Here is a 26311-nt window from a genome sequence, read left to right as displayed (position 1 = left end):
CATGGGTATGAGCCGTTCTCTCCTTTCAGATGGGTTACGTGAGGGAGTACATCCTGTGGGCGGCGCAGAAGTCTCAGCTTCTCGCTCATCAGTTCATCTGGAACATGAAGACCAACATCTTCATGGACGAGGAGGGACACCAGAAAGACCGTGAGTCACTTTGTTCACCCGGAGCAGACATTAGGAGTCACGGCACGGCTCTTTTGTTGATTCTTTTGTCCGTGCAGCCGACATCGGGGAGCTGCTGGAGCAGATGGTGGAGGAGATCACGGGTTCTCTGTCCGGTCCGGCCAAAGACTTCTACCAAAGAGAGTTTGACTTCTTTAATAAGATCACCAACGTGTCCGCCATCATCAAGTAAGTGCAGCCGAGCCTCTTTGCTGTAAAATTGCCAAGATAGAAAATGGTTGAGGAGCTAAGATGAATCTGTTTTGTTTGTTTGTGTTTTTTGTTTTCAGGCCGGTTCCGAAGGGAGAGGAGAGAAAACGAGCTTGTCTCAAAGCGCTGTCGGACATCAAAGTGCAGCCAGGTAACCTGCTATCGGCTACCGGCTCTCTGGGATGGATCAAAAACTTTGTGTTTCTGTTTTAAAAGATATATTATGTCTGAAACCATGAAAAAAATGTCCATTTAATTTAAAGAGGCAGCATGATGCAAAATTGACTTTTTTGAGTTTTACACCATGTTGTAATGTTATTCCTTCATCAAAAACAAATCTGGAGAGTTGCCTTCATTCTTTCATGCATATTTGAGAAACCCTTTAGTCTCCCTTGGCAACCATTCAGTTTCAGTCTCCATTATATTAACAATATTGTTTTGTTTATTTATTTTGGATATTTGAAGTCCAGAGAAAAACTTACTTCTATTCATCTACTTCTTGTGCGATGGCACTATGTGGATGTTCTCTTCAGCTTGTTGAATGTTAATTAAACCAATTGAAAATTAAATGCAATTCAATATGTCATTAATTTAATTTTAAAAATTGCTGGGTAAAAATAGATTCTGACTGGATTTCTTTTTGACACCATCAGTCAAAATGTCCAACAACGAAGAAGTCTGACTTTGGTTTTGATAAACAAAATCTTCTGAGAAGCTTTCTGTCTGCAAAACCAATGTTTTACATTGGAAAGCCTTTGCACCCTTGCTTTTACTTTACAAGCTTCTTTTCTTCCCCCAGCATGTCCCTTCTAAAATATCCAGTGTATTTTATCCAGAAAATTTTTAACAAGTTAAAAAAATTAAACAAACCTCACACAACATGCCCAGAAAGGACGGAAAATTAACTGCCTCACACCGCAGGACTAGAACTAAACATGACAACATAGACAACCTGAGTTATCCATCTCCTTTACATCTTCCAGGTTGTTACTTACCCAGTAATCCAGAAGCCATAGTGCTGGACATCGACTACAAGTCTGGAACCCCCATGCAGAGGTAACTATGTCTTATGTTGCAGAATATGTTTTCATTAGCCCCATAGCTCCCTGTGTGTATTTCATCAGTGTCTGTGTGAGCTTGTGTGTGTGTGTTTTTTCAGCGCTGCCAAGGCTCCCTATCTGGCCAAGTTTAAGGTGAAGCGCTGCGGGGTGAGCGAACTGGAGAGGGAGGGTCTTCGCTGTCCGTCCGACTCCGTGGAAGAAGGAGAGGAAAATCCAGACGGATCGCGCAGGGTTTGTTGGCAGGCGGCCATCTTTAAAGTGGGAGACGACTGCAGACAGGTACTGGTGTCTGTTCAGCTGAATGCGTACATCTCCAGACTATCAGCAGTGGCAGAAGTTTCACGTGACTGTTCTGTGATGCTCTCCGTCCTCCAGGACATGCTGGCTCTGCAGATTATTGGGCTGTTTAAGAACATCTTCCAGCTGGTGGGTCTGGACCTGTTTGTCTTTCCGTACAGAGTGGTTGCCACGGCGCCAGGGGTAACACACTTTCTGATACTATTCTTTCAAGTCCTCCCCTCTCTTTATTTTTGCAACTAACTATTTTATCAGTTGATTATTCTATCAATTATTCCAACAATTGATATGGATAAAAAAATTGCCACTTTCTGCAGATTTTATATTTAACCATTTAAGCCTATTTGATGCAATATTAGAACATTAAATGATGTAGATAAACAAATAATACAGTTCCACTTTTACATAAGACAATAAACATTTTATTGCCTAAAATCCAAAAACATCAACATGTGAAAAGCTCAGCCCTTTCTGTTTGACTTAACATCAGCATAGTGTAAATCTGATTTGATACCCAGCGCTAGTATTAATGTTGGATATTGACATCGACCCAGATTTTGAAATCAGTGCATCCGTACCAAATATTTATCTGTCCTTTGTTATTTTTGGCATTTCAGGTTCAGTGACTATGATCTTCTGTTTGTCTGAGTTGGAACAGTATTTATGAGATGTAATCAAAGCAAAGACTTCTGTCTTTATTTCTAAACGCTGAACGTCACCGTCGTTCATCCTGCTGAATTCTAGTGAAGTTTAGAGAACTTGATTGATTTGGACTGATCCTCCTTTCCTCAGTGTGGTGTAATCGAATGCATCCCAGACTGCAAATCCAGGGACCAGCTTGGTCGCCAGACAGATTTTGGGATGTACGATTATTTCCGTAACCAGTACGGCGATGAATCCACCCTGGCCTTCCAGAAGGTCTGGAGTTTAAAATATTCGACTTTGTTTTGATTATTGTCCTGTTTTTTTCTTCCTTTTTGACAGATGCTGTTTTATTTAACTCCTCTCCTCTTTTCCTACAGGCTCGGTACAACTTCATCCGCAGCATGGCCGCCTACAGCCTCCTGTTGTTTCTGCTGCAGATCAAAGACAGACACAACGGCAACATCATGTTGGACAGCAAAGGCCACCTTATCCACATTGGTACGGTGGCTGCTTCCTGTGAAACTCCTACTCATGAACAATAATCTTGCGCTCTGTGTAGATGATCTTTCATGGACCAACAGAATAATTTGTCACATTTGAAGGTCATGTTTTTAAATGATTTCGGATAAATTATTTTTGTTTTATCCAGATTTCGGCTTTATGTTTGAGAGCTCCCCAGGCGGTAACCTGGGCTGGGAGCCGGATATCAAGCTGACGGACGAGATGGTGATGATCATGGGAGGAAAAATGGAGGCTACGCCTTTCAAATGGTTCATGGAGATGTGTGTCAGAGGGTATCTGGCTGTGCGGTAAGAAACGTCCAGATTTACACTCTGCTAATAAGTTGTTTTTATACCGTCAGCTGGGTTTTATTGCGGATGTTGACCTTTTGTTCCCTTTTTGTTTTGTTTTTTTTCTATCTTCACAGGCCCTACATGGATGCAGTGGTTTCCCTGGTGACCCTCATGCTGGACACGGGGCTGCCATGTTTCAGAGGACAAACCATCAAACTTCTTAAGTTAGTAAAACTCACACAGATGCAAATTATCTGTGTTGCAGGTCAGAACCTTTAGAGATTTTGTGTTATTATTCCATAATTGTTCGTTTCTTTCTTTTTCAGGGGTCGTTTTAATCCGCAGATGAGTGAGAAAGAAGCAGCAGCATTCATGATAAAAATCATCCAGAGTTGTTTCCTCAGTAGCAGGTGAGAAAAGCATCAGTAGGGTCATAAATTTAAGTCTTAAATTTGACTTGCTGAAACCTGCAGATATCCCAGAACGTTGTCTGTCCCGTTCGTTACAATGACAATCAGCATGAAACTCCCCTTACGGATTACCGTCTGTTGTGTGTCGTTTCACTTGAACAGGAGCAAAACATACGACATGCTGCAGTACTACCAGAACCAGATTCCTTACTGAGGGGCGTCCGGCAGAACTCCGCTCCCACTGACTGAGTCCACAGCAGCATCTGTAGGACGATTGTTTCCAAGGACCTGACCAGACAGCAACTGGGCACTTTAACCCTCCAGTTTTACTCTGCACACTATGATTTTATAATAATGTCCCTCTATGTTTTAGAGAATTTCTTGACAGGGATCTGAATTACCCTTTAACTTCTGTGTTGATGCTATGTTTTTTGTTAGTTTACCAGCAAACACTAAAGATTTACACTTGGAGAATGAGGTCAAGAAGGGACTCGGTTTCTGCTCGTCAAAGCAGGAACCTCACTGTTGTTTACCATCTTTTGTGAACAACAGTGAGGTGTTGCTGTGCTGTTACCCACTTTAATGCACTTTATAGATCAGCAATAGATCAGTATATTCCTTAGAGATGAAAACAATCCAGATAGTATTGTAGACTTAGAAGAACATGAATAGAAGTTGTTATATAGGTAAAGTATATATATATATATATATATATATATATATATCATTGCAAAAGTCAGTCCACATTTATTCTAACAGTAATCTGTAGTCAATTAAAGGTATTAAGACAATAAGCTGTGATTTTACAGTAGTGTGTACTGTAGAATATTTACTGTAGTCACAGTCAGAACACAGGCAGCTTTATCAGTCGTAGTTACATGTTAACATTTACTTTCACCAGGGTTTTAAGGAACTTTTAGCCGTTACAGCGAACCTCACCCTCGTGTCGCACGTTTTCATGTCAGTGTTGATGGACACCCATTACAAAAAGGCAGTTTTCCACTACAGGAACTTATCAACCCATAACTTGAACTTACAGGGCTCTGCTGCTACTTCCACTTTCCAAAGTGTTTTTAGGCCAGATGTTGCAGATTTGGTTGATGTAATTTTTTAATTATGAAATGTCTGCAGAGTATTGGCATTAAGAAAAACTGTGGCACTAAAACACTCAAGAGTGAATTGCTTTACCTTTCTGTGTGAGACACAACATAACGTTACTAATATTAACGTAAATTCTCAAAGACTAAGTATTACAGACGCACCGATCAGGCTTTTTCTGGCCAATACCGATTCCAATTATGACTGTTTTCTTTTTTTTTGTTTGTTTATTTTTGGAACTGGAACTGACAGTGTTTTGACAGAGGTAGTGTTAAACCCAACAGAAATTACAATATTGTTGCAACTTTGTGAGTAAACTCATAACAAAGTGCTTTAAAGTAGATGCTGTTGGTTGATTGCATTTATTGAATTTGGGAAAAAAGGTTTTATTATTATTTGACCATTTTGATCCAATTCTGATTGAGTGGTGTGTCTCTACAAAACATAAACTTACAATTTTAGCATTAGCTCCACTAAGATGCATGTTCAGAAGTTATCTTTCAGGAAAATATATAACAAAGCACAGGTCACAGTGGTCTTCATTTGTTTCATCAGAAACGCAGCACTTTACATTAAGTGTATTATGATTATTAACATTATATTCCTAAATACATCATTATAAATCTGAGGTCACTAGTGAAATGTCATAAAAAATGGGTGAAATAGTCACACTGAGTGAATAAACATTGACGACAGGAGCAATACTCTGAGCTAGAGCTTTTTTTTATTCCAAGAATACTATCAAAAATCATTGCTAACAGGTAAAATAATAATAATGTTCCAGCAACAGTTCAGAGTTTCTTCAACTAAGCATTTTTTCATCTTTCCTACCTGAAGCAAAAACAATGATGTTTAAAAGTTATGAAACATTTAAGTTGGAAGTTGGAAAAAGGGACAAGTTGCCTAACATAAACCGCCTCAGACGAGGATAAAATCATAGTCGCATTGGCTTTACAGATCCTTATCCATACTTGGAAAAATCAGTATTGTGAAATGCAATGATGCATTTCCTCCTAGTCTTCTGATGCAGTTGTTACCTTTTTTATTAGATAAGCAGCAGGTGGCGCAGCCTCATGGAAACAAGCCAAGAAACGTAACTGGAATTATCACTGCCCCGTCTTAAAATGAAAGCTTATTTCAAATATGTTTGACATGTTTTTAGATAACTACAAGCAATGAGTCCCTTTGATTTTAGCCTGATAAAGATGTATTATGGCAAATAAAAACTTAAGTTTGGAATGATCAGAAAGAAATATTTATGGATTTACAGACGCTTCTCTTACAGTATTCAACGTGACAAATATAGCAAATGTTTAAAGTTTTTTAAACACGTATTGTTACGAGTTTATGCCGTTAGAAAGTCATTGACAATCTCCTGCATTACTATGTAACAACTCTCTCTAAAGGGCATAAAAGAACTGGGGACATAAAGAGCTGCAAATATACCACATACGCTTAATCAAGATGTTCAAACACATTTCCTGAAAACAATCATGTTCCATTAGCTGTCATGTTAAAGTTGTTTTTCTTCCGTCTACAGACAAATACTGACCTCGCATTAAAAATACAGCTGCAAGGTAGAGAACAGATGAAAAAGCACAAGTTCTAATTGTAGAAAGAGTGAACATTTTTGCAACTTTTTACTTGTTTCTTTCAGGTTTACCCTCTTAAATTTTGGATATTTTAATGTTATATTTTTTGGATTTCTTTTTCAGTGATCCCTTAATTGTAAATGTCTTTTTTTTTTTTTGCTCCTTATCCCTTACTGACTCAGCTTTTCAAGGTCTGTCTTTACATTTATTTCCTGTCCAGTGAAGTTTGTCAGTATCAGTGCTTGCTGTTTTGAAACATTCCTCATATTATTATGTGTCTTTACATTTAAATCAAGCCTCTTGAAGACAGAGCTCAAGATGATATTACCTGATACAAGCCATTTATCCTACCCTCGGTAGAAAAAGCTGTAGTAACACTTGAGAAGAAAAAGACTCAATTTATGCAATATATTTCTGTGTACTGACGCTTCGTCTGAGTGCTGTATTGTATCGCCCTCTGTTACATTGCCAGGTGTGTGTGTGCCTGTGCGTCTACTTCTGCAGCTGTCTTCCTGCTGTTGTTGTGTTTGCAAATCGACCTGAGGTGTTCACCTCTGCTGTGATCAGAGAGATGTTCTTGAAATGTAAAGTAAATTCATCATGTCTACTGTTTTAGTGTGTGTGTGTGTGTGTGTGTCTGTAAAGGTGTCTTCATGAGGACCAGCAGAGTTTTAGGGTGTTTAGGGGGACGATGTTTAAGGCGTCTTACTCAGATCAGGGTCAGATGGAAAGATTGAAAGTTTTTGGACTGATTTGTGTTTTTTTGCACTCCAAAACATGTTATTGACCTCTGTATCATTCTGATGGGATTATCTACATCTATATGCCACACCAAAAGATGCAATAAGATTCACAGCTTTAAGGTATTATGCCTGACAGGCATTAATAAATGTCCTTATAAAATTTCTGTGCAGACATTGGTGTGCGTTTGTTTTGCTCGGTTTATTTATGTATCATTGCACCTTTTAGATGGTCTGCTTTCTGAAACTGTAGTTATTTCCGCAATAAATGTGAACATTTTCACTGCAGTGTGGCCCCTTTTCTCTCTGTTTGGCACTATAGTGAATTCTATTCAACTTGACAAGGAGAAGGGCAGGACTGGGAATCGAACCAGGGACTGCAGTGTGGCGCTTCTGTTGTTTCTTTATGTGGCACTTCCTCTACCACTGAGCCCCCTGGTTCCATCCTTCTCACTCATTTTTTTAAGCACGCATTGTTCCTTTTTAGTCAACTTTGTGTCCCTGACTGCCTTCAGAAAAAACGTATAAAATTTTGTGGAATGATGCAAAGTTCCCAATTTCTATCAAGTAATTTTACTTTTGACTATCATTTCTCAAAGTATGAAGCTTGCATACAGAGAATATGACACAATTAGATAATATTTTGTCTTTATATCTCAAAGCTGTACGTTTTCAAGAAACTGCTTTTATTCTTACAGTTAATGTATTTGTTTTGAAATGTACAAAATGGCATAGTGTGGTTCTTAAATTATATATATATATATATATATATATATATATATATATATATATATATATATATATATATAGTGCAATATATACACACACATATATATATATAATATATAATTATTAATCCGATCAATTAATTAATATTTAAATCACAATCTTCTTGACAGGGTATCTACTATAGGTCTACATCTTACACATTTGGATTTGTTGAAAGGGCGGCAAACAGAAAGTCATGAGAAAATGTGTTTCGTGTATTCCTCTGTCTCATTTTTATTTATGACGACACATCGTGTGAGTCCTTACTGTGGTTCAGATATGGGAACATTTTGCTCAGGTGCTTATTTACAGCTGACTGAGTCACAGAGTGAGTGTGTGCGGCTCTCAGGTGTTCTGCTGAAACTGCCACAGGTAAACTTCCCCCTCTGCGCGGTGACGTCAAAGGGATGGGCGGGTCACGTGGTCTGGTCAAGAGAAACCTGGGGTTTAATGTTACTGAAATGGGAGAAACAAGAAGTGGGGAACGAAGCAAAGTGAATAAGGTAAGAGACCTTCACGCTTCCTTCCAACAAGGCGGTACGGAGGGGAGCACGCTAGAGGACGCAAACAAAGAGGCTTTTTTTTTTTTAAAGCTCTATAAAAGTTAAAAAGTCAGCTGTAAAAATGACGCTGCGTTAATTCGTAGCCACTTCGAGTGAAATTCACTCCTCCGCCGCCCTTTTTACCGGATAAAAGCTATAAAATTAGCCTAGGTTAAAATGTAATGCCTATTACACAAGAAAACAGACATTAAATACGTCGTGAGTTAAAAAATGCAGCTAAGAAAGAGTCTAGCCGAGTTTTTACTCCTGCAGAGTTTCAGCCGCTGCCACCTTAGGTTTATTTGTTATCACGGGCCTCCTCTACTGCACACAGTGCTCTGATTATTCTGGAAACGGAAGCATGCGGGGCTTTTTCTGCTCTGTGTCATTGGGATAAGTTTGGAAGTTTTGTTGTATTTTTATTCTGCTTGCTTGGAAAAAAGAATCCACCATAAACTAAACTTAATTTCTACTACTACTCCATTTCTGTATCACTATGGGAGTTCGATTATTAAAAATCTTAGTATTACTCTAAAAAGTTATTAAAGGAAAGAAAAAAAAGCTTGAAAACTTAAGTTTGGCATATGATTATATTTTAAAGTTATAAACTGCAACATTTTAAAGAAGATTATACATATTTCTGATTAAATACAGGCGGTAATATCAATTCAAAGTTAGGAAGACTGTCAAAAAGGTGAAACTCCTATAGGTAGATCAATTTAACGTACTTTTGTTATGTTGATAATACATTTAATGAAAGCCCAAAATTCAGCTTTTAGACAAATTAGAATATTTTCTACTGTAATAATAAAAAAACAGCAATCCATTGGAAGCTGAGTGGAAGAACCGATGTGTTAGAAAAGCCGTGAAAGGTTTTGGCTTGAAAATAACTTTTTTCTTGTGTGTGAGGAAGTGCACAGATATATTTTATAAGTATAAAATGCTGAAAAAAAACATATGTTCACTTGAAATAAGTAACGATAGTTAGCCTGATGTGAATGTGGTTAGATAGGTGGAATCTTGTCCAACTTCTACAGCAAATGAAATTAATCATGTAAACATACTGCAATAGTGATTTGTAACAGACTATGCTTCCCCCTGTCACACTAACCGTTTCAAGTGGGTAGTTGTCATAAAGTAACGTAAAGTTTTTCAACCACAGTTAATATGCTGTTGAAGTCATTTTAACGCTCTTTAGATCTCGATGTCTCCTGTTGATATGATGGAATGACAATATGTGGTCATAATGTGCATCTAGAGTGTTGTTTCAGAGATGCACGGTCCGATATTAATTAATAATTAACAAGCATACAATTCAGTCCAGTTCTATGCTTTGTGCTCTAAGCGACATCGTGCTTTATTGCTTATTTTACATTATATTTAAAATTCCTAATTTCACTTCCTGAATCATTTGAAAGGAGGTTTTTACATGTTTGCCTGAGTTAGTCCACTTATTGTTTTTGTCAGGCTCAGATTCTTTACTATTTATTTAACATTGGCTGTTCTACTGCACTGACTGAACAAATGAAAGTTGTTTTTACATGTGTGGCCAGGCTTGTGAATCTGTTGGTGTATTTAAGTGTGCTGTACTGGTGCAGAGTTATCGAAGAAATTTGTCATTCAGTTCATTTATGTCCGAGTTTAAAAAAGAACAAAGTCAGTTCAGCTGTTTTTCTGTATCGGATCGGTATCGGCCCATACTAAACCTCAGATATCTGCATTGGTATGGGAAGTGGAAAGAGTTTTTCAATCCGGTATTGTAAACTAGTTTTTAAATTGTTTTCTTTCCCCTTTTTTTTTCTTTTTTTTAGAAGACTGCTGTGCTTCCTGGAGCTGACTGTACATCATTTGCTTCAAGGTTCAATATGTTAAAAAAAAAAAATACTGTTCTCCATACTTTGGTTATCATGTGTGATCATTTCAGTCACTGTTTCCTTTTCATCATCTTCAAATGATTTACTCCTGTGACGTCACAACTCGTTTTTATCCAAACAGCAGTCAATCAATTCATTTTATTGATCAGCATTTTCTGAAACAACCACTGAAATCCTCAGTGTCATGGCTTGGTTTGAGCCGATGACTGACCTGGATAGTGCACAGTGAACATCAAAGTGAATCAGATGTGTCAGTGTTTGTATTTCATTAGTGCATGTTTGTCTCTACAGGTGAATCTGCGTTCATACAAGGTTTGCATTCTGACCTGCAAGCCAATGTAAGTCGTGTTGAGTGACTGCGTGTGAAAGAGGTATTGAAGCTCCTTCTTTGGTTAGTTTTTTGTTTTTTTACCCTCCTCAAACTCCGGACCCGTCTGATTGGTTGTATAGAATGTATTTTTGTGCTGATTCCTGAAGCCGGCGGTAAGTGCAACATTCCTGGAAACGATGCGTGGCAATTCCAACAGCACCGTGGGAATTCATTCCTTTTTATTTAGCTGCAGCACAAAAATGCATTCTTTTTCCAGGGCTTTCCATGAGGGCTTTTGGCTGAAGGGTGTTTTCTGTGGTGACTGTTAGCAGCTGTGTTGATTACTCCATACTTTCTGCAAGAATGATTGGCATTTAGTCTTTATCCAGTGGTTTCTTCTTCTCATATTTCCTACTTATTTGCCTGTCCTGTTGTAATATTCATTTCAATTGTTAAATCCTTTACATCAGTAGACAAATACACTAATAGAGATGAGACTAGCAGCTTGGCCTGCTACCATAACAGATTTTACTGGACAACATATTTTTCCTGGAATTATTGTGATATACTATATAATATTGTTATTGCATTACCATTTTAAACTGATATATTGATAATGGCATAAAGATGCAAATTTGCTCTCTCAAAGATCAATAATCATTAATTTTGTAAAGAACACTTAACACTGAAGCTGTAAGAAATTTTCAATATCCAAAATAAAACCCAACCCAAAACAATTAATAAAACGGAAACAAACACACGCACAGCCGAAAGCACAAATGAAACGGCTTATCAATTCTCTGTAATCAAAATTGCTCTTAAAAAAATATTAATAATCAAAGTGGAAATTATTGAGCTCAGTTCAACTTATCATGTTATTAATTAATTGCTCCTTGTGACAGGCTTACTTACAGGTATTTATTAATAATCAATAAAAATGATTTATGTTTCTGATTATTGTGATGATGATAATGATGCCAAAATAATATTTAAAAATTACTATGAATGGTACTGCATTCTGCAAGGGCTTCACAAACTGCATGAAAAATAATGCTTCCACATTATAAAACAAAATCTTCTTCACTACGTCAGCTACGTTCAGTAGTGGAACTCCACTGCTAAACAATATGTAATAATTTCATTCAATCCTACTTTAAAATACATATAGTGTTTATTAATGATGTAAGGAGGAAATTAGCTTGAAACGTAACAATTTCAATCATATCGACAGCTTTTGGAGTTAGACTTCCTCAGGAGTTGTCACAGTCAAAAAGGCTTAAAACTGCCTCAAGAAGAAGCAAATAACACGACATGTGATAATTACAAAGACAAACGTCTCGCCAGACAGAGACTTAAAAAGGAGCAGCAAAAGCAAATGAGATGGATTAGCAGTTTCCAACAGCTGATGGCATCATGTTGCTGTGAAATATCGTCTCTGCTGCCCTGATATTGAGCTGTTAGCAGGTCAGTTGTAGTTGTGAGGTTTTCATAAAGCAGCTGTCTTCAGTCAGAGGCCTCGTCACACTCGTGGTAGGACTGACTGCTACTGGAGAGCCCGGAGCACCACCATCAATCACAAATCTTTGAAGATGAGATTAGATAAGACATGTAATTTTCCTTTGAGATAAATAGTTTTTTAATTGAATAAATGAAATCATTTCTTTTAAGGTTTTTGTCAGAGGTGCCAACAGACTTTCTCTGTGTTGAATTCTCTTTTGTCTTAGTGCACAGAGAGACAAACATGCAAAAAACAAATTCTATGCAAATGACAGAGAATGACTAGAAAGAGGAAAACAGAGGAGACCACACTGAAACTGACGGTGGTAAACAAACTAAAACCTAAATAAAGATGCTCATAGTAACAATAAAACCAGTAACTTTTCTCCAAAAATCTCTTAAAAATAACAACTGAGCGTTGAACTGAAACAATTTTGTGTTTGTAGGAGATGTGGGCATTTATTATAGCGTTTCTCATTTATCGTGATAAATTTATCACAATACAATTTTCATTTATCGTTGTCCCAATAAATTCCAATTAGTTATGTTTAAAAGCCCGTAAGACTGTCTGTACTGTCGGGATTGTTAGTTTTACTATTTTTCTCCACTATTTACTCAATAAAGGCGTATAAATAAATATCAATACATTTGAAAATACAATTAAATGTGCACATTTTAGTGATACAAATTACACTTTGTATCACTACTGGACTGGTTTCCTGAAGGGGTTGCTGGGCAATACGGTTATCTAAAAAAAATATATATTTATCTTATTGTCACTTTAATTGTTATTACAATAATATCACAAAATATTGTGATAAATCATTTAGTCGATGTTGCCTAACCATAGTTTGTCATAAAAATTTTTCAGCCCAACCTCTTCATTTTTGTGTGGATGTTTCCAGGGACCATCAGCATCCTCATGTCCTATGGAGGAGGTTACCACGGACGCACTGAGCGTGTCCGCCAGTCGCCGCTTTATGACCAGGTTCCCCACGAGTCCTTACCCCTGGCCGAGTCGTACGACCTGCAGCCCCTGAAGGAGCAGAGGTCCCCCCATCTGGCCAAGAGCGCCGACCCTCTCCCTCCTCCGCCTCTGCCGGACCAGCCCCCTGTCGGCCCCGAGTTCGACCCCAGCAACAGCGAGGAGGACACCGACCCAGAGCCGGACCCCGCCATTGACATCAAGCCAGTCCACCGGTTCATCCCCGACTCCTGGAAGAACTTCTTCCGAGGGAGCAACCGCAGCAGCAAGAAGGCGTGGTCCATGCCTGAGTCCTCCAGCAACAACAACAACAGCACCACCGAGGGGGTGCGTTGCTCCCCGCCGCACTCCCCGTCCCTCCCCGGGTCCTACCGGGACCCGTATGGCGGCTCCGGGAGCAGCTACAACTCCGGCAAGGAGCTTTTAAACGGACAGGACGCCCATGGGTCGGTGTCGGGCCACACGCAGCACACAGCTCTGACCTACAGCGAGCGGGTGGAGGAGTACCACCAGCGTTATGGCTACATGAAGTCGTGGGCGGGGCTGCTGAGGATCCTGGGCTGCGTGGAGCTGCTGCTGGGGGCCGCTGTGTTCGCCTGCGTCTGCGCTTACATCCACAAAGACAATGAGTGGTACAACATGTTCGGCTACTCTTCTCCTGGAGGAGGATACGGAGGAGGATACGGAGGAGGATACGGAGGAGGATACGGAGGAATGTACGGAGGATCGTACTACACCGGGCCCAAGACTCCGTTTGTGTTGGTGGTGGCGGGACTGGCCTGGCTGGTGACGGTGATCCTCCTGGTGCTGGGGATGACCATGTACTACCGCACAATCCTGCTGGACTCCAACTGGTGGCCCCTGACCGAGTTCGTGTTAAACCTGGCTCTGGCCATACTATACATGGCAGCAGGTAGGTTTAACCTGGTTAACATGTCTAGTTTTTTATTTTTATTTAATTCAAGGTTTTTTTGGTCTTCACAGAAGTGAATTCTGGAACCATGATTGTTTTTTAGTTTGATTTTAGTCAGTACTTTAAACAGATTTTCTTTTGATTAGTGGTGCACCAATGGCAGTTTTCTGGCCAATCTGTCAGAAAAGTTGCTACATATAGAGACAATGTTAATTAATCACATGATAAATTAAAATAATCTGCCATAAATTTCCCTTCTGATGATTAATATTTTTGAGGGGGCAGTTTTTCATCTTAATCCATAATAATTCATTTTATTCCTGGTTTCGGTTGTGTTTTTTATCAATTGTTTTCCGTTGTGTTTTATTTTAGACATTTAAAATATCTCTCAGTTAAACTGTGGTGTGTTCCCTACATTTTTCATCAAGTTATTTGAAAAAATGATTTGGTGGATTAAAGTGTTCAACATGATAAAATTTATATATTTAAGGGAAATTAGAGTTTAAGTCCTGACCCTAATTTGTATTTGAGTAAAAGAGCTCAGCTGGATTACTTCATCAGACTCCTCCAAAGATGAACTAGTGGTCCCAGATCTGCAGAGCTGTTTGTTGATAAACCTGTTACTTGTAGAGGAACTGCACCTTTAATTTCCCCTCAGTTTCTCTCATGGTATCACCTCCACCGTGTTTTCTTCCCCAGCCATTGTCTACGTCACAGACACCAATCGTGGAGGTCTCTGCTTCAACCCGGGCTTCAGCAACCCAGTAAATGGGGCCTTCTGCAGAGTAGAAGCCGGTCAGACCGCCGCCATCATCTTCCTCTTCGTCACCATGGTTGTGTATCTGATCGGGGCCATCGTTTGTCTCAAGCTGTGGAGGCACGAGGCCGCCCGCAGGTACCAGGAGCAGCACGGCCAGCAGGTGAGAGCTCAGCCAGATGTGTGTGTGTGGGTGGACGTGTGTGGGTGTGTGTGTGTGTGTGTTTGTTCCTGTAGCTAGGCTAGGTCCTGGGATTCCTGGAACTCACTGACTTGTTCCTGTTAGGAGTGGAAGTTCATTTCAACAAGATCTGCAGAGATGTTAGGACAGATCTAATTACAGAATGTACACACACACCCACCCCCACACACACATACACACACCAGAGTAGGCAAGTGAGTAGGTGTGGTCTGTGTAACAGATAAGGAAACTAAAACAGTGTCTGAAGCCTCCTGGGATTCCCGAAATCTTATGATGGACGTAAACTGTTATTTCTCTAAAAAGCAAACATGGTGGAGTTTAAACCTCAGACGGTACACACTTCTATAAAACAGGATTTATTTATTTTTTTACTTTATTTGCATTTTTATATAAAATGTAGACCAGGGGTGCCCAAACTTTTTGAGCTTTGTAAAGGTAAAGGCAAATCTTCTAAAGTTGGGATATAATTAATTTAATTTCACATAATTATCGCGGTAGAAGCCATTTGTTTGTTAAAATGTAATGAAATATATTTGTCCTATTTGATGTTTGTTGTGAATGACGTAAACTCACAAATGAACGAGGTAATTAGTCTAAGTCTGTCGTTTATTGAATGTTTAGAAACTACAGCGGTTGTAACGCGCCATAGCAAAGGTAAACAAAGGTAAAATAACCACTCCTACCTTTATACTTTCTCTTCCTCTCTGTCACACACCTGTTGCCATGGCAACTGCCCGCGCCCCGCAAGCTGTGCAAAGATTACATTAAAAACATAACATTCAGTCCGTTACGATATCAGATTTCCAGGCTTGATATTTATTTCTCGATTATTAATAAGCCCCCTGAACACAGCGGTGGTTGATTAGCTGATTTAAACTCCTGCTCTGCTAGTCAGTCTGTCTTTGAGTCGCCTTTTATTTTTGTTAATGGAACTGAAACGCACTGAATTGCGCAACATCTTGTTGAAACAATAATTACTGAGAATATTAATTTTAACACGTTTGGTTGAATTTTTTTCATTATTATTTAATGAAGCTATAAACGTTTAGGATCTTAGTGAATATTTTGATAAGCCTGTCAGAAGAGGAAGTTCTGGTCTCAGCGTCCTGGCGGCGTTCAGTTTGTCACCTTACTGCCGAGATCAACTCAAAACCTTCCCGCGATCGACGTATTGAGCAGCCCTGATGCAGACCATTCAAACCAGATGTTTTTAAATAGATGGTTGTAAACAATACCGACATTAATAACACCAACAACAGTATGTTGCAGCATTGCAGATAAATGTATAAGTTTATACTTGCTGGTAAATGTCAGGACAATGTTGCTTTTATTTTATTGCCATTTTTATTGCTCCAAGTTAAAATTTAAAAGGGGCAATTAGTACAACAGCGTGTTAGGGCCATTGTAGATAATAATAAAAAGGATTACATTTCTGCCCAAAATACAGCAGCTTTCTAGAAAAAAAACAAGGAAAATAATTGAATTTTTTAGATTAGTAAGAGAAATTTTCTATAAACAAGCAACAAAAAAGAGAAATTTCTAAGTTTCAAAAGTCTAAGTGGGCTTTTGAAACTCAGAAAATGGCCTAGAAAATTTCTGAGATTAATCTGAAAATGTAATTTTTTTTTTACTTTTCACACTCCGAAGTGTCCTTTGTTTTTTTTCTAGAAAATTTCACAGATTAATCTCAAAGCTTTTTTTCATTTTGTTTTGCTTTATTCCTACCACGGCCCTAATGAGCCGTCGGTAGTTTAGTCCCTGAAAATGTGATGGAGTTAAATATGGTGGCAGTCCAGGAAGAAAACATTAGAGTCTGCATATGACCTGAGACTGTGGCAGAGGTTCAACATTTAGCTGAACAGTCACCATAAATATACAGGTCAGTTGGATCAATGCATATCCTTGTGTTACAATGGCCTAGTCAAAGCTAATAGCTGTAGTATATATGCTGTGAATTATATTATGTTATATTGTGTAGCTTTAGATACTGCAGTGATTGTATGCAACATGTTGAGTTTTGAAATGTTAAACTTCCTTGTTGCAAGAAAAACAACCTTTCTTCTCTGCTTGTGCATTTAGATGGTGCCTTCTGAGATGCATGTTGTGCAGTCACTTGTAAGTATGCTGTTAGAAACTAACACCTTCATTTGTACTGTAAAAAACACGCACACTCAGTTGATGTGCATTTGATTGATGTAATCCCATTTATTTTGCTGCTCTTCTCTGCTCAGGCGGTTCCAGATTCTGCTCCGGCCCCCAGATTCCCAGAGCAGGTCCAAGGCTCCTCGGTCGTTCCCATCCAAGCTGCACCCAAACCATTTCCTCCAAAGGTCATTCAGGGAGCCATACCGTCAGGTCATATCCCCAAGCCGGTCATTGTGCCTGATTATCTTGCGTAAGTACTGCCATAAATACAAAAGAAAGGGGAAGTAGTGGAGTTTGCACCAGAAGTGTAAAGAGCTGGGTTCTACCACCTACAGTACAGACCAAAAGTTTGGACACACCTTTTAATCCAATGAGTTTCCTTTATTTTCATGACTATTGACATTGTAGATTCACACTGAAGGCATCAAAACTATGAATAACACATGTGGAAATATGCACTAAACAAAAAAGTGCAAACAACTGAAAATAGCCCTTATATTCTAGTTTCTTCAAAGTAGCAACCTTTTGCTGTGATTACTGCTTTGCACACACTCTGCATTTTCTTGATGAGCTTCCAGAGGTAGTCACCTGAAATGGTTTTCACTTCATAGGTCAACCTGCCCTGTCAGGTTAATAAGTGGGATTTCTTGCCTTATAAATAGTCATGAAAATAAAGAAAACCCATTGAATTAGAAAGGTGTGTCCAAACTTTTGGTCTGTACTGTACATGGGTGTTCTTTTGACGTATACCACCTGCATAAGCGTATATTCACTTTGGCAGAAATGATATTAGCTGTTGGCTGCAGCACAGTGCTGCCTCCTATAATGGAAAAAGGGTTCAGGAATAAGAGGTGGGCACAAGTTTGAGGTGTCGATCAAGTTCCCTAGATCTAAGTCCAATTTACTAAAAGTGGACTGTGCTGGACAAATATTTTCAGATGATCTGTTGCTCACATATTAATGCTGGATAGCGGTGTTGTTGAGTTTGTATGGCAGCCAAAGGGGACACAGACAGTCATAATGTTCTGCTCAATGATCTCCTGGATATTTAATGAGGAGCGCTGCAGGCCACCGTATGGTCAGCATACGTTTTAAATACAGCTGAAATGTTCAGTTAAATAGAGACCCAACACTTCTCCACACCCTGAGAATTGAATCGCTACAGTCGGGTATAGCATGAAGCTAAAACTGATGTACAACACACATTTTTCTCTGAAAAAAAACAACAAAAAAAGAGAGATTATGAAAGCAGTCATGTTTTCAATGTTCTTGATGTTGGATGATCTGCAGGAAGTACCCAGTGATCCGGTCTGATGAAGAGCGAGACCAGTACCGAGCCGTGTTCAACGACCAGTACGCAGAGTACAAGGAGCTCCACGCCGACGTGCAGGCCACGCTGAAGAAGTTTGATGAGATGGACGCCATGATGCGCAGTCTGCCTCAGAACCCCAGCACCCAAATGGTGACTGGTCTCACACACACACACACGCACACGCACACGCCCCCACACACACACACACCCACCCACACACACCCACACACACCCCCACCCACCCACACACACACACACACACACACACACCCACAATCACACACACACACACACACACCCACCCCCACACACACACACACACACACCTGCACACATTCCTCAGACTTTATATTCTTCACTGTTTAAACTTTTCCAGAACAGCACAAACTACAGAACTCATAAAATATAAGTTTTTTATTATCATGTAAATTAACATGATAATTAGTGTTAGTGTTAGCAGCCTCACACAAATTAGTGTGAGGCTGCAGAAAGAGGTTGTACTAAACAATTGCTGCATGTTGACCTTTCCACACTTCTTATTACTGCAGGTTGTTCCTTTATTTGTTGCTTTCCTGGCCCACATATATTGCAGGTCTCTCTTACGGTTATTGTTTTTTCTATTTTTATGAAAAAGGACAGTTCTTAAGCTGTGGCGTGACTTTGAGTAGGCCGTTCACACCGGAAAACCCTCCAATTCTGCTGAAGAGCAGGAGTTAAAATGACTTTTTACCAATAATAAATTAAATGATCATGTGACATCTACATGTTCATTCATTTTTGTCTCGTGTAGAAGTTCTGAAGAACTGTTATTGATGGATAATTGATACGTGTTCCATCAAATAAATGAATATTCCCAAGAAATAAAAACAAAATTCTTATGTGCTTCTAGCAAATTATAATTATTTTTGTCTATTTTTCTAGATTTATTTTTCTTTGTTTATACAATTTAGCTCATTTATTTTCTTTGTCCTTTTAAAATATAATAATAAGACCCCAATTTTTGACTTTGAGCCAGTTGTAACAATAATGAATAATAAAAAATATGTAATATTTAATAGGGAGATTATTTTGTCACAATTGTTTTACTTACTTATTCTCTATTTCAGGATAATTTTTTTATGTATTCATAACTAAGTAAACACCCTTATGAAATAATTACCAATTAAATAAATCTTGAAATAAATAAAAACTATGTTTTTTATAAATAGATTTTGTTTTTATTTCTTGGGGACATATTTATTCAATTGAGTATTTTATTAATTAATCAATAACAGAATTTTATGTATTTATTTATCTAATTTTGAATGAAACTGCTTTCCGTATAATGAAGTAGGGAGTCATTCAAAAGAAAAAAAGGAAAAGCAAAAAGTCTTTCAGGAGACAAAATACGTTTTCACAACACTGAAGCAGTAAATAATGTTAAATGTGGTTCTCTACTGTAATCCAATGAGCAGCTTCATTCTGACTGCTTCGTGTTTATGTTAGTAACAGGGAGCAGACGAGACTCTCTGCTTGTTCAGAAAAATTCCTTCCATTGTCTACGCTGTCAAAATGCGCCTCATTACTCCGTCCCGTCACTTCCTCTGTTTCTACGTCCTCTTCCTGTTCCCCCCTCCACCCCACCCTCCACCCTCAGATTCCTTATCGGCTCCATTCAGGCTGCTGGTTGAATACTGTCTCACTGCGTCTGATTTCCATACACAGTTTCACTCCGTCACCATCTCACCTGAGCTAAATACTTCCTCTGTGTTTGCAGGAGGTGGAGCGCATCCACAGGATTCTGCAGGAGTATCAGAAGAAGAAAAATGTGAGCTCAGTGTCTTTCTTCCTTTGTGGCGTTTGGATGTTTATCACAACTTTACCTGCAGTGAAGCAAGTGGAAACTCCCATTTTGAAGATCCATTGCACATAGATTAATGTTGTTCATATTTGATTTACAGCTGACTCTAAGTAACTCCAAGTCTCTGTGATGTTTGACCGTAAAATGATCTCACTTTAGAAGAAATCTTACATTTTTAACGGCTTTAACTTTTCCGCTCCTTCAAAAAAGTGAACAAAATAAACTTGTAAGAAGTCTTCAGATTCCCACACACAGAATATGTAGTTTGCTTAAAGTGAGGGAGCTACGATGGAAGTTGGGTTTTTTAAAATCTTTTTAAAATTTCAAGTTTGATAGTCAACTCACTTGTCTTAAACTTTACTTGCTGAAACCTGCAGATACCCTGAGATCATTAAAGCCACTGAGCTATATCGCATCGACTGAAGTAAAAAAGCATATTGTGATTAAAGTTTTTCCCAACATCACATCCAGGTGCCACCAGCGTATTAGTAACAGAACAATATGGATTTGCTGCTTACATTTTAATTGTTAGGTTGAAGATGTATCAGATTCACATCCTCACACAGAACAAGGTTTTATGTTCTGTAAGAAGAAACCAGGAGGAAAGTGGAGCTTAATCTCCCTGTGACTCACGTTTCTGTTGCAGGACCCGACTTTCCTGGAAAAGAAGGAGCGCTGCGAGTATCTGAAGAGCAAACTGTCGCACATCAAACAGAGGATACAGGAATACGACAAAGTCATGGAGTGGAACGACGGATTCAGCTAAAGCTAGAGCTGCTGTCTGCGGCAGAGCGACTCCAGTGGTGGACATGGGACTAAAGAGGCAAACGAAGCCGATTAAAACTGAAAAAGGGCGCTAACAGCTACTGAGGCTTTTTTTAAAAAAAAATCTGTTGTCTGTCAGAAGCGTTTTCAAAGCTTGCAAGTGGGAAATGAAAAGGGCAAACATGCTTCATCATTTCTGAAGATGATCAGATTGGTTTTCATGTGATCGGCGGTCTCCTCAAAGCAGCTGGTCGCCGCGGCTACATGTAACGGTAAACGAAATCTCCACATCAGCACTTCTCAGAGCTTTTCTTCACTACAGTCAACTCATTGAGTTATTCAAATACATTTCACTGCAGTGTAGCGCACAGACACCGAATAACATTACACAGCGCGCATGTGTGTGTGTTTAAATTAGATTTAATGACATTGTGTCTGGTAGCACTCCAAAGTGCTTTCTTACAGATTAGGAGAGATCGGGACTTGATTTTCCCTTTTTAAATCTTTATTTTTAATGATTTAAATGAACAAAGTTCCATATGAGAAGATATAGAAGCTTCCAATTACTTTTTTTTCTGACTTCCCACAATAAACATGATTTATTTGTGCTGGGAAGACAAGTGACGCAACACTGCTGCAAATCAGGGTTTTGCTAATTGTTTTCAAACAAAGTTAAAATGATCACAGAGTTGGTACTGGAAACTTTATTTTTATACTCACGTTTACTGTGGTTACCATCATAACTAAACAACCGTCTTCAATTTGTCCCTGCAGCATAATATAGTGCTGATGCAGATACACTTTCTGTAAATTTCATTCATTTTTTCACTTTTTAAAAATTTTATTTTGACCAATTGATATCTTCTTAAAACAAAAATATTAGGTAAAAAAAATAAATCTCTTGCTAGCCATTTTTATTGCTTACATTTTAACATGATGGTAAGTACCAGTGAGAAAATACCTTTACATTAAGCCTGACTAAATACTGCAAGCTTTTGTATTTTTGCTCTGAATACACTACAATATTTTTTAGACCAACAAAGTAGAAAACATTCAACCCAAAAGGTTTGAATCGTATATCGTTGTTTTACGAAGACAAACGTCTCTATTTCAGACCGCCGATGGTTTCTTTTTCACCATGTTTCATTTAAATATTGCGGGTTTGATTTATTACCTAAACAGGTAAAAACTAGAATTCACTATAAAATGTTTTTATTCCAAACATAATAAAATAATAACCAATCACTTTTATCTTGGTGATTTTGTTCCCCGGTGCAAAAAGTTTGGACAGTAGAGAAAGTAGATCCTCGTCTTAGGATTTCTAAAATGGCCACCAATGTTTCCAAATTCACAATAAACTTCATTGTAGTAAGTTTATTGCAGGAAGGACTACCTTCCTGTAATCCATCCTGAAGTTAAATTCTAATGGTAATAAACAAAGAATGGACAGAAAAATAAGGAATATTAAAAGTAATCTATAACAATTATTGAAAAGTTGCTCTCCATACATAGAAACCATTTAATTGAAATGTGTTGTGTTTTTTTTTTTTTTAATTTGCAGCTGTGAAGTCTGACTTGTTTTGAGGCAAAGCCTTTCTCAGGGTATAATAATCTGAAATAGTGCTGATAGGAAGAATTGCTTTGTTTCAAAGTCCGCCCAAGCACCATGTGTGTGTCCTTGGGTGTGAACAAATGTGAGGAAAAACCACAAACTCTTTGTTTAAAAGTGGTCTGAATATGCAATTATATAATACATATATACAGTATATACTGTATATACACAATTAACACTGTAGGACTGATTGTAAATGTAGCCAAACCGTAGAATTTCAGGAAACGCACTATCAGGTGAAAATGTTTGTGCTCAATCACTGGGAGATCTTTAAAAACAACATTTGCTTTATTCCTGTCACTGTTTACCTCCTCTTCATTTCTGTGGCAGTTTGTGTTGTCTATTTAAAAATGTGCTGCTTTAAATGACTGTGGCACAAAACTTTTAACTTCTGGGAGGACTGTTTTTACTGCTACACTGTCCCTTTTCTCAATGCAGCTCTGTCTTTTAATGTGAAATATATATATGTATCTTGAACATTTGATGTCTAATGCCGTTCTACCATTTCAGAGAATAAAAATAACAAATGTTTTGTTCTTTTTCACTTAAAAATATCTTGCTTATCTATATTTCTGTTCTTTTTTAACATTTTAAGCATCTATAGTTTTAAAAAAAAATAAAAATGTTTAAATGAAAATGTAACTATGTGATGATAATGTGCGGTTCTCTAATTAAAGTAACTACGTGGTGCCTTTAGATGCATCCTGTTGTTTTTTTTAAAATATAAATTTAATGAACAAATTAATGAAAAACTATTTAATTTCTATCTAAAGGACCATTCAAAATGTTAAATCGGTGCAGCTTTAACGTGTTTAACCCTCGTGCGGTCTTGGCACGACACTCAAAAGACGCACAGCAAATCTTGCGGTCGGACAGCTGGGAAGCAGGGGGTTGTCCCATCAGACCGTCAGTTCCCGGAACCACATGCACACGAAAAAAAACCTTGTTAAAGTGCAACACCGCTTTAAGACCACAGGAGGATTTTAAATACAAAATTTTAAGTAACATTGTTGTGGCATGATGTGCAACCTGAGCATGTTAGGTTGGCTAAGAAGATCATTCTTCCACCTTGTGTAAACTGAGGTGTCTGGTAATTGCAAAACAGCTTTTCTGTTGCAGAATAGTAAATCAAATGGAATCAGGTGGAATTGTTTTTGTTGGCTCTCTTTGCCTCAATCATCTCTTTACATCATCTTGTGTCCTGAATGAGACACAGAAACTGGGGATGGGTTGTAAAATGTTGAAGGCTAATGTTAAAGTTCCTGCGTTTTCTGCAATGGCCAGTAGGAGGCGACTCGTGGCTTCAAAAAGTATACACAACACATGAAGAGAATAATTCAAATTCTGCCTTGATATGCAACCTATATATTTATGTGGTGAGACACTGAGCTTAGCTAAGTTCTCAGCTGCTGTTTTCTACTACATAACGATCAGAGGACAAGTTGGGGCTTGCTCAGGCGGTTCATCTGAGATCTGCACAAACTGCAGCTTTAAATGGTGTTTATGAAGAGAGAAAAAGAATCCAAACCGCTATGGCTCTGTGTGAGAAAGTGATTGCCCCCTAAACCTACTAACTGGTTGAGCCACTTTTAGCAGCAACAACTCCAGTCAAGGCTTATAAGTGTTTTCCAGCTGTGGAGAAATATTAGCCACTCAATCGTCTTTGCAGGATTGTTCTAATTCAGACACACTGGAGGGCTCTCCAGCCTTTTTAACGTTGTGCCGCAGCAGTTCTCCGTCAAGATGATTTGGTTGACGGCAGAATTCAAGGTTCCATTTTTCACAGCAACTCTTTGAGGTCCTGAAAACGGCCCCGGACCATCACACCTCCACCGCCATGTTTTACTGTTCTTTTTCTGAAATGTGGCGTTACTTTCCACACCAGATGTAACGCGACACACACCTTACGAAGAGTTCGGCTTTGGTCTCGTCAGTCCACAGAATGTTTTCCCAGAAGTCTTGGGGACCATCATGATGTGTTGTTCAAAAATTGAGAAGAGCCTTAATGTTCTGTCAACAAAGTGCTCTTTAAATCTGGACTTCCCAAAGGAGGGAGGCCAAACTCCCTTTACTTGACAGACAAGTGGGTCCTTCAGCTCTTCAGATGTTGCAGTGGGGTCTACTGTGGCTTCTTGAATGAATTTAAAAACTTCATTTTGTGTTTACCTGCACTGTCTTTGATTTATTTAAACTGGTTTGACGTTCTGAAACACCAAAGTGTGACAAACATGCACAAAGTAGGAAATTAGGAAGAAGGCAAACATTATTTCACACCCTGCAAGTCAAGGTAGAAATTGCCCTTTATGATCAAAAATACAAACCATGCTGCACGTCTTGCTAACTGATAAGATGTGATTAGTTATTCAGCATAGTCTTTAATAAATACATTCATTTTTAATAGTATACTATCACAGTAGCTGTTGCTTTATTTGTGTAAATATAATTTTGAACATTTGTATATTTTTAAGTTTGAGTGAACTTTTTCCTAGGGCGTAAATTTTGCTTATATTTATATTATTCATATTCAGTCTTAATTGTGCTACTCGCTGTAATTTGTAGGCAGTTCATTCGACAACATACTTCCCAATATAAATGTACAAATTATTGGAATTCAGATCTAATTGTTTAACCACTTATTGTTGTCAAAGTAAAACTTATATTGATAACTCACAGCTCACCTGTAACATTTTCACATCAACCTAAATATGGGCTGACTTTTTCCTTCCATGTTCACCGTCACCCAAAGATCAAAGGCACTCTACAGCGCCCTCTATAGGCAACAGATGAAATACTTCTTCCGCCTCTAATCCGAGGGAAATCAAGTCTGTTAATAATAAAATTATAATTACTGCTGTTCAGAGTGTGTTCTTTGACTTTTGTATCACTTAAAGTGATACAAAAGTCACTTTTAGCGATACACTAAAAGTGATACGCTTATAGTGTATCACTAAAATACACTAAAAGTTACTGTGATTAATATATTTGAGCCAAAGAGCCGCTTCTGTTATCCTGTGTCTAGAACCGCCTGTGTCTGCAGGTCTGAGGCTTTTTGTTAGCATGTTTTCTATCATTCTTATAGCTTGATAGGATCCAAACTGGCAACCCATATTAATAAAATGGTGAAATAATATTGACCACTTATAAAAGATATCAACATTTTTCCTACACAATCCTAACAAACGTTTTTAATGTTGAATAAAATTCACAATATTTATTTATTTACTATTAATCTATTTGTATGATTTGTTCTTTAAATTGCCATTCATATTATTTTTCGGTCTCAGGAAATGACTGAGGGATGAAGAGGCTGATGTTCTGGTTCTTTAGGTTCTTTAGGTTCTGCCGGGTCTGCGGTTCCTGATCCATTCTGTCTGATATCAAACAACCCACTGAATTTTTTAAAGCCCGTTAAACTTCACTGTGGTTGTTTAGCCTGTTTCTTCCCACCACCGTCTGTATTTTTGCCAGAGGTTTCATTTCTAAGGACGGTGTTTTATCGGGTGGACATTTTAAAAAGACGCGGGTTGATAGCAGCTCACTGCGGCTGCGTAGCAACCGTCTCTAAGCAACCGTGACAACAGCGTCAGTTCGTGTGGTTTAGTGGTCTCCTATTTACCCTAAACGACAATCTAGCTGACCTTAATATTTCCCGTGTTTTATTTTTTTTGGTCGTTATTATTACACTTATTGTTGAGGTGTGTGTGATAGGTACCTCAGGGCCACCGTAGATAGGTGTGTCTATCAGACATTTATAGCAATACGGAATAAATCGCG

The 26311-nt window shown here is 38.4% G+C and overlaps 2 protein-coding genes across 6 annotated transcripts in view; both read left to right on the top strand.

Moving 5' to 3' along the window:
• Positions 1-7303, top strand: part of pi4kaa (phosphatidylinositol 4-kinase, catalytic, alpha a) — a 33498-nt gene extending 26195 nt beyond the window's left edge. For both annotated transcript variants that reach the window (XM_032570714.1, XM_032570715.1), the window contains exons 43-54: positions 30-150; positions 228-357; positions 459-529; positions 1362-1434; positions 1538-1718; positions 1815-1919; positions 2529-2654; positions 2759-2879; positions 3031-3190; positions 3310-3399; positions 3502-3585; positions 3748-7303. In XM_032570714.1, coding sequence (XP_032426605.1) covers positions 30-150; positions 228-357; positions 459-529; positions 1362-1434; positions 1538-1718; positions 1815-1919; positions 2529-2654; positions 2759-2879; positions 3031-3190; positions 3310-3399; positions 3502-3585; positions 3748-3799 — 1314 coding nt within the window. In that variant the 3' untranslated portion in view covers positions 3800-7303. The remainder of the gene's footprint in view (positions 1-29; positions 151-227; positions 358-458; positions 530-1361; positions 1435-1537; positions 1719-1814; positions 1920-2528; positions 2655-2758; positions 2880-3030; positions 3191-3309; positions 3400-3501; positions 3586-3747) is intronic.
• An 864-nt stretch (positions 7304-8167) lies between these two features.
• marveld2a (MARVEL domain containing 2a) lies at positions 8168-23233 on the top strand. 4 transcript variants are annotated; one of them, XM_032569862.1, is made up of 9 exons: positions 8168-8286; positions 10491-10537; positions 12912-13904; positions 14604-14824; positions 16943-16978; positions 17095-17258; positions 18299-18470; positions 20077-20127; positions 20807-23233. In XM_032569862.1, the coding sequence occupies exons 3-9, from the start codon at positions 12929-12931 to the stop codon at positions 20924-20926; spliced, it is 1740 nt and encodes a 579-aa protein (XP_032425753.1). In that variant the 5' UTR covers positions 8168-8286; positions 10491-10537; positions 12912-12928; the 3' UTR covers positions 20927-23233. The 4 variants fall into 4 exon arrangements, with proteins under 4 accessions (XP_032425753.1, XP_032425752.1, XP_032425751.1 ...); XM_032569861.1 differs by having other exon boundaries at positions 10491-10570; XM_032569860.1 differs by having other exon boundaries at positions 10491-10590.
• The last annotated feature ends 3078 nt before the right edge of the window (positions 23234-26311 follow it).

Source organism: Xiphophorus hellerii, chromosome 8 (assembly GCF_003331165.1).
Source record: "Xiphophorus hellerii strain 12219 chromosome 8, Xiphophorus_hellerii-4.1, whole genome shotgun sequence".
NCBI lineage: Eukaryota > Metazoa > Chordata > Actinopteri > Cyprinodontiformes > Poeciliidae > Xiphophorus > Xiphophorus hellerii.
This window is presented reverse-complemented; position numbering and strand designations above follow the sequence as displayed.

Bases quoted from the DNA above. Each gene is read 5' to 3' on its own strand.
- marveld2a (XM_032569862.1), top strand. From the start codon at position 12,929: ATGTCCTATGGAGGAGGTTACCACGGACGCACTGAGCGTGTCCGCCAG. The intron at 14,825-16,942 runs GTGAGAGCTCAG...TTGTGCATTTAG, and splicing joins AGGAGCAGCACGGCCAGCAG to ATGGTGCCTTCTGAGATGCA. The intron at 18,471-20,076 runs GTGACTGGTCTC...CTGTGTTTGCAG, and splicing joins AGAACCCCAGCACCCAAATG to GAGGTGGAGCGCATCCACAG.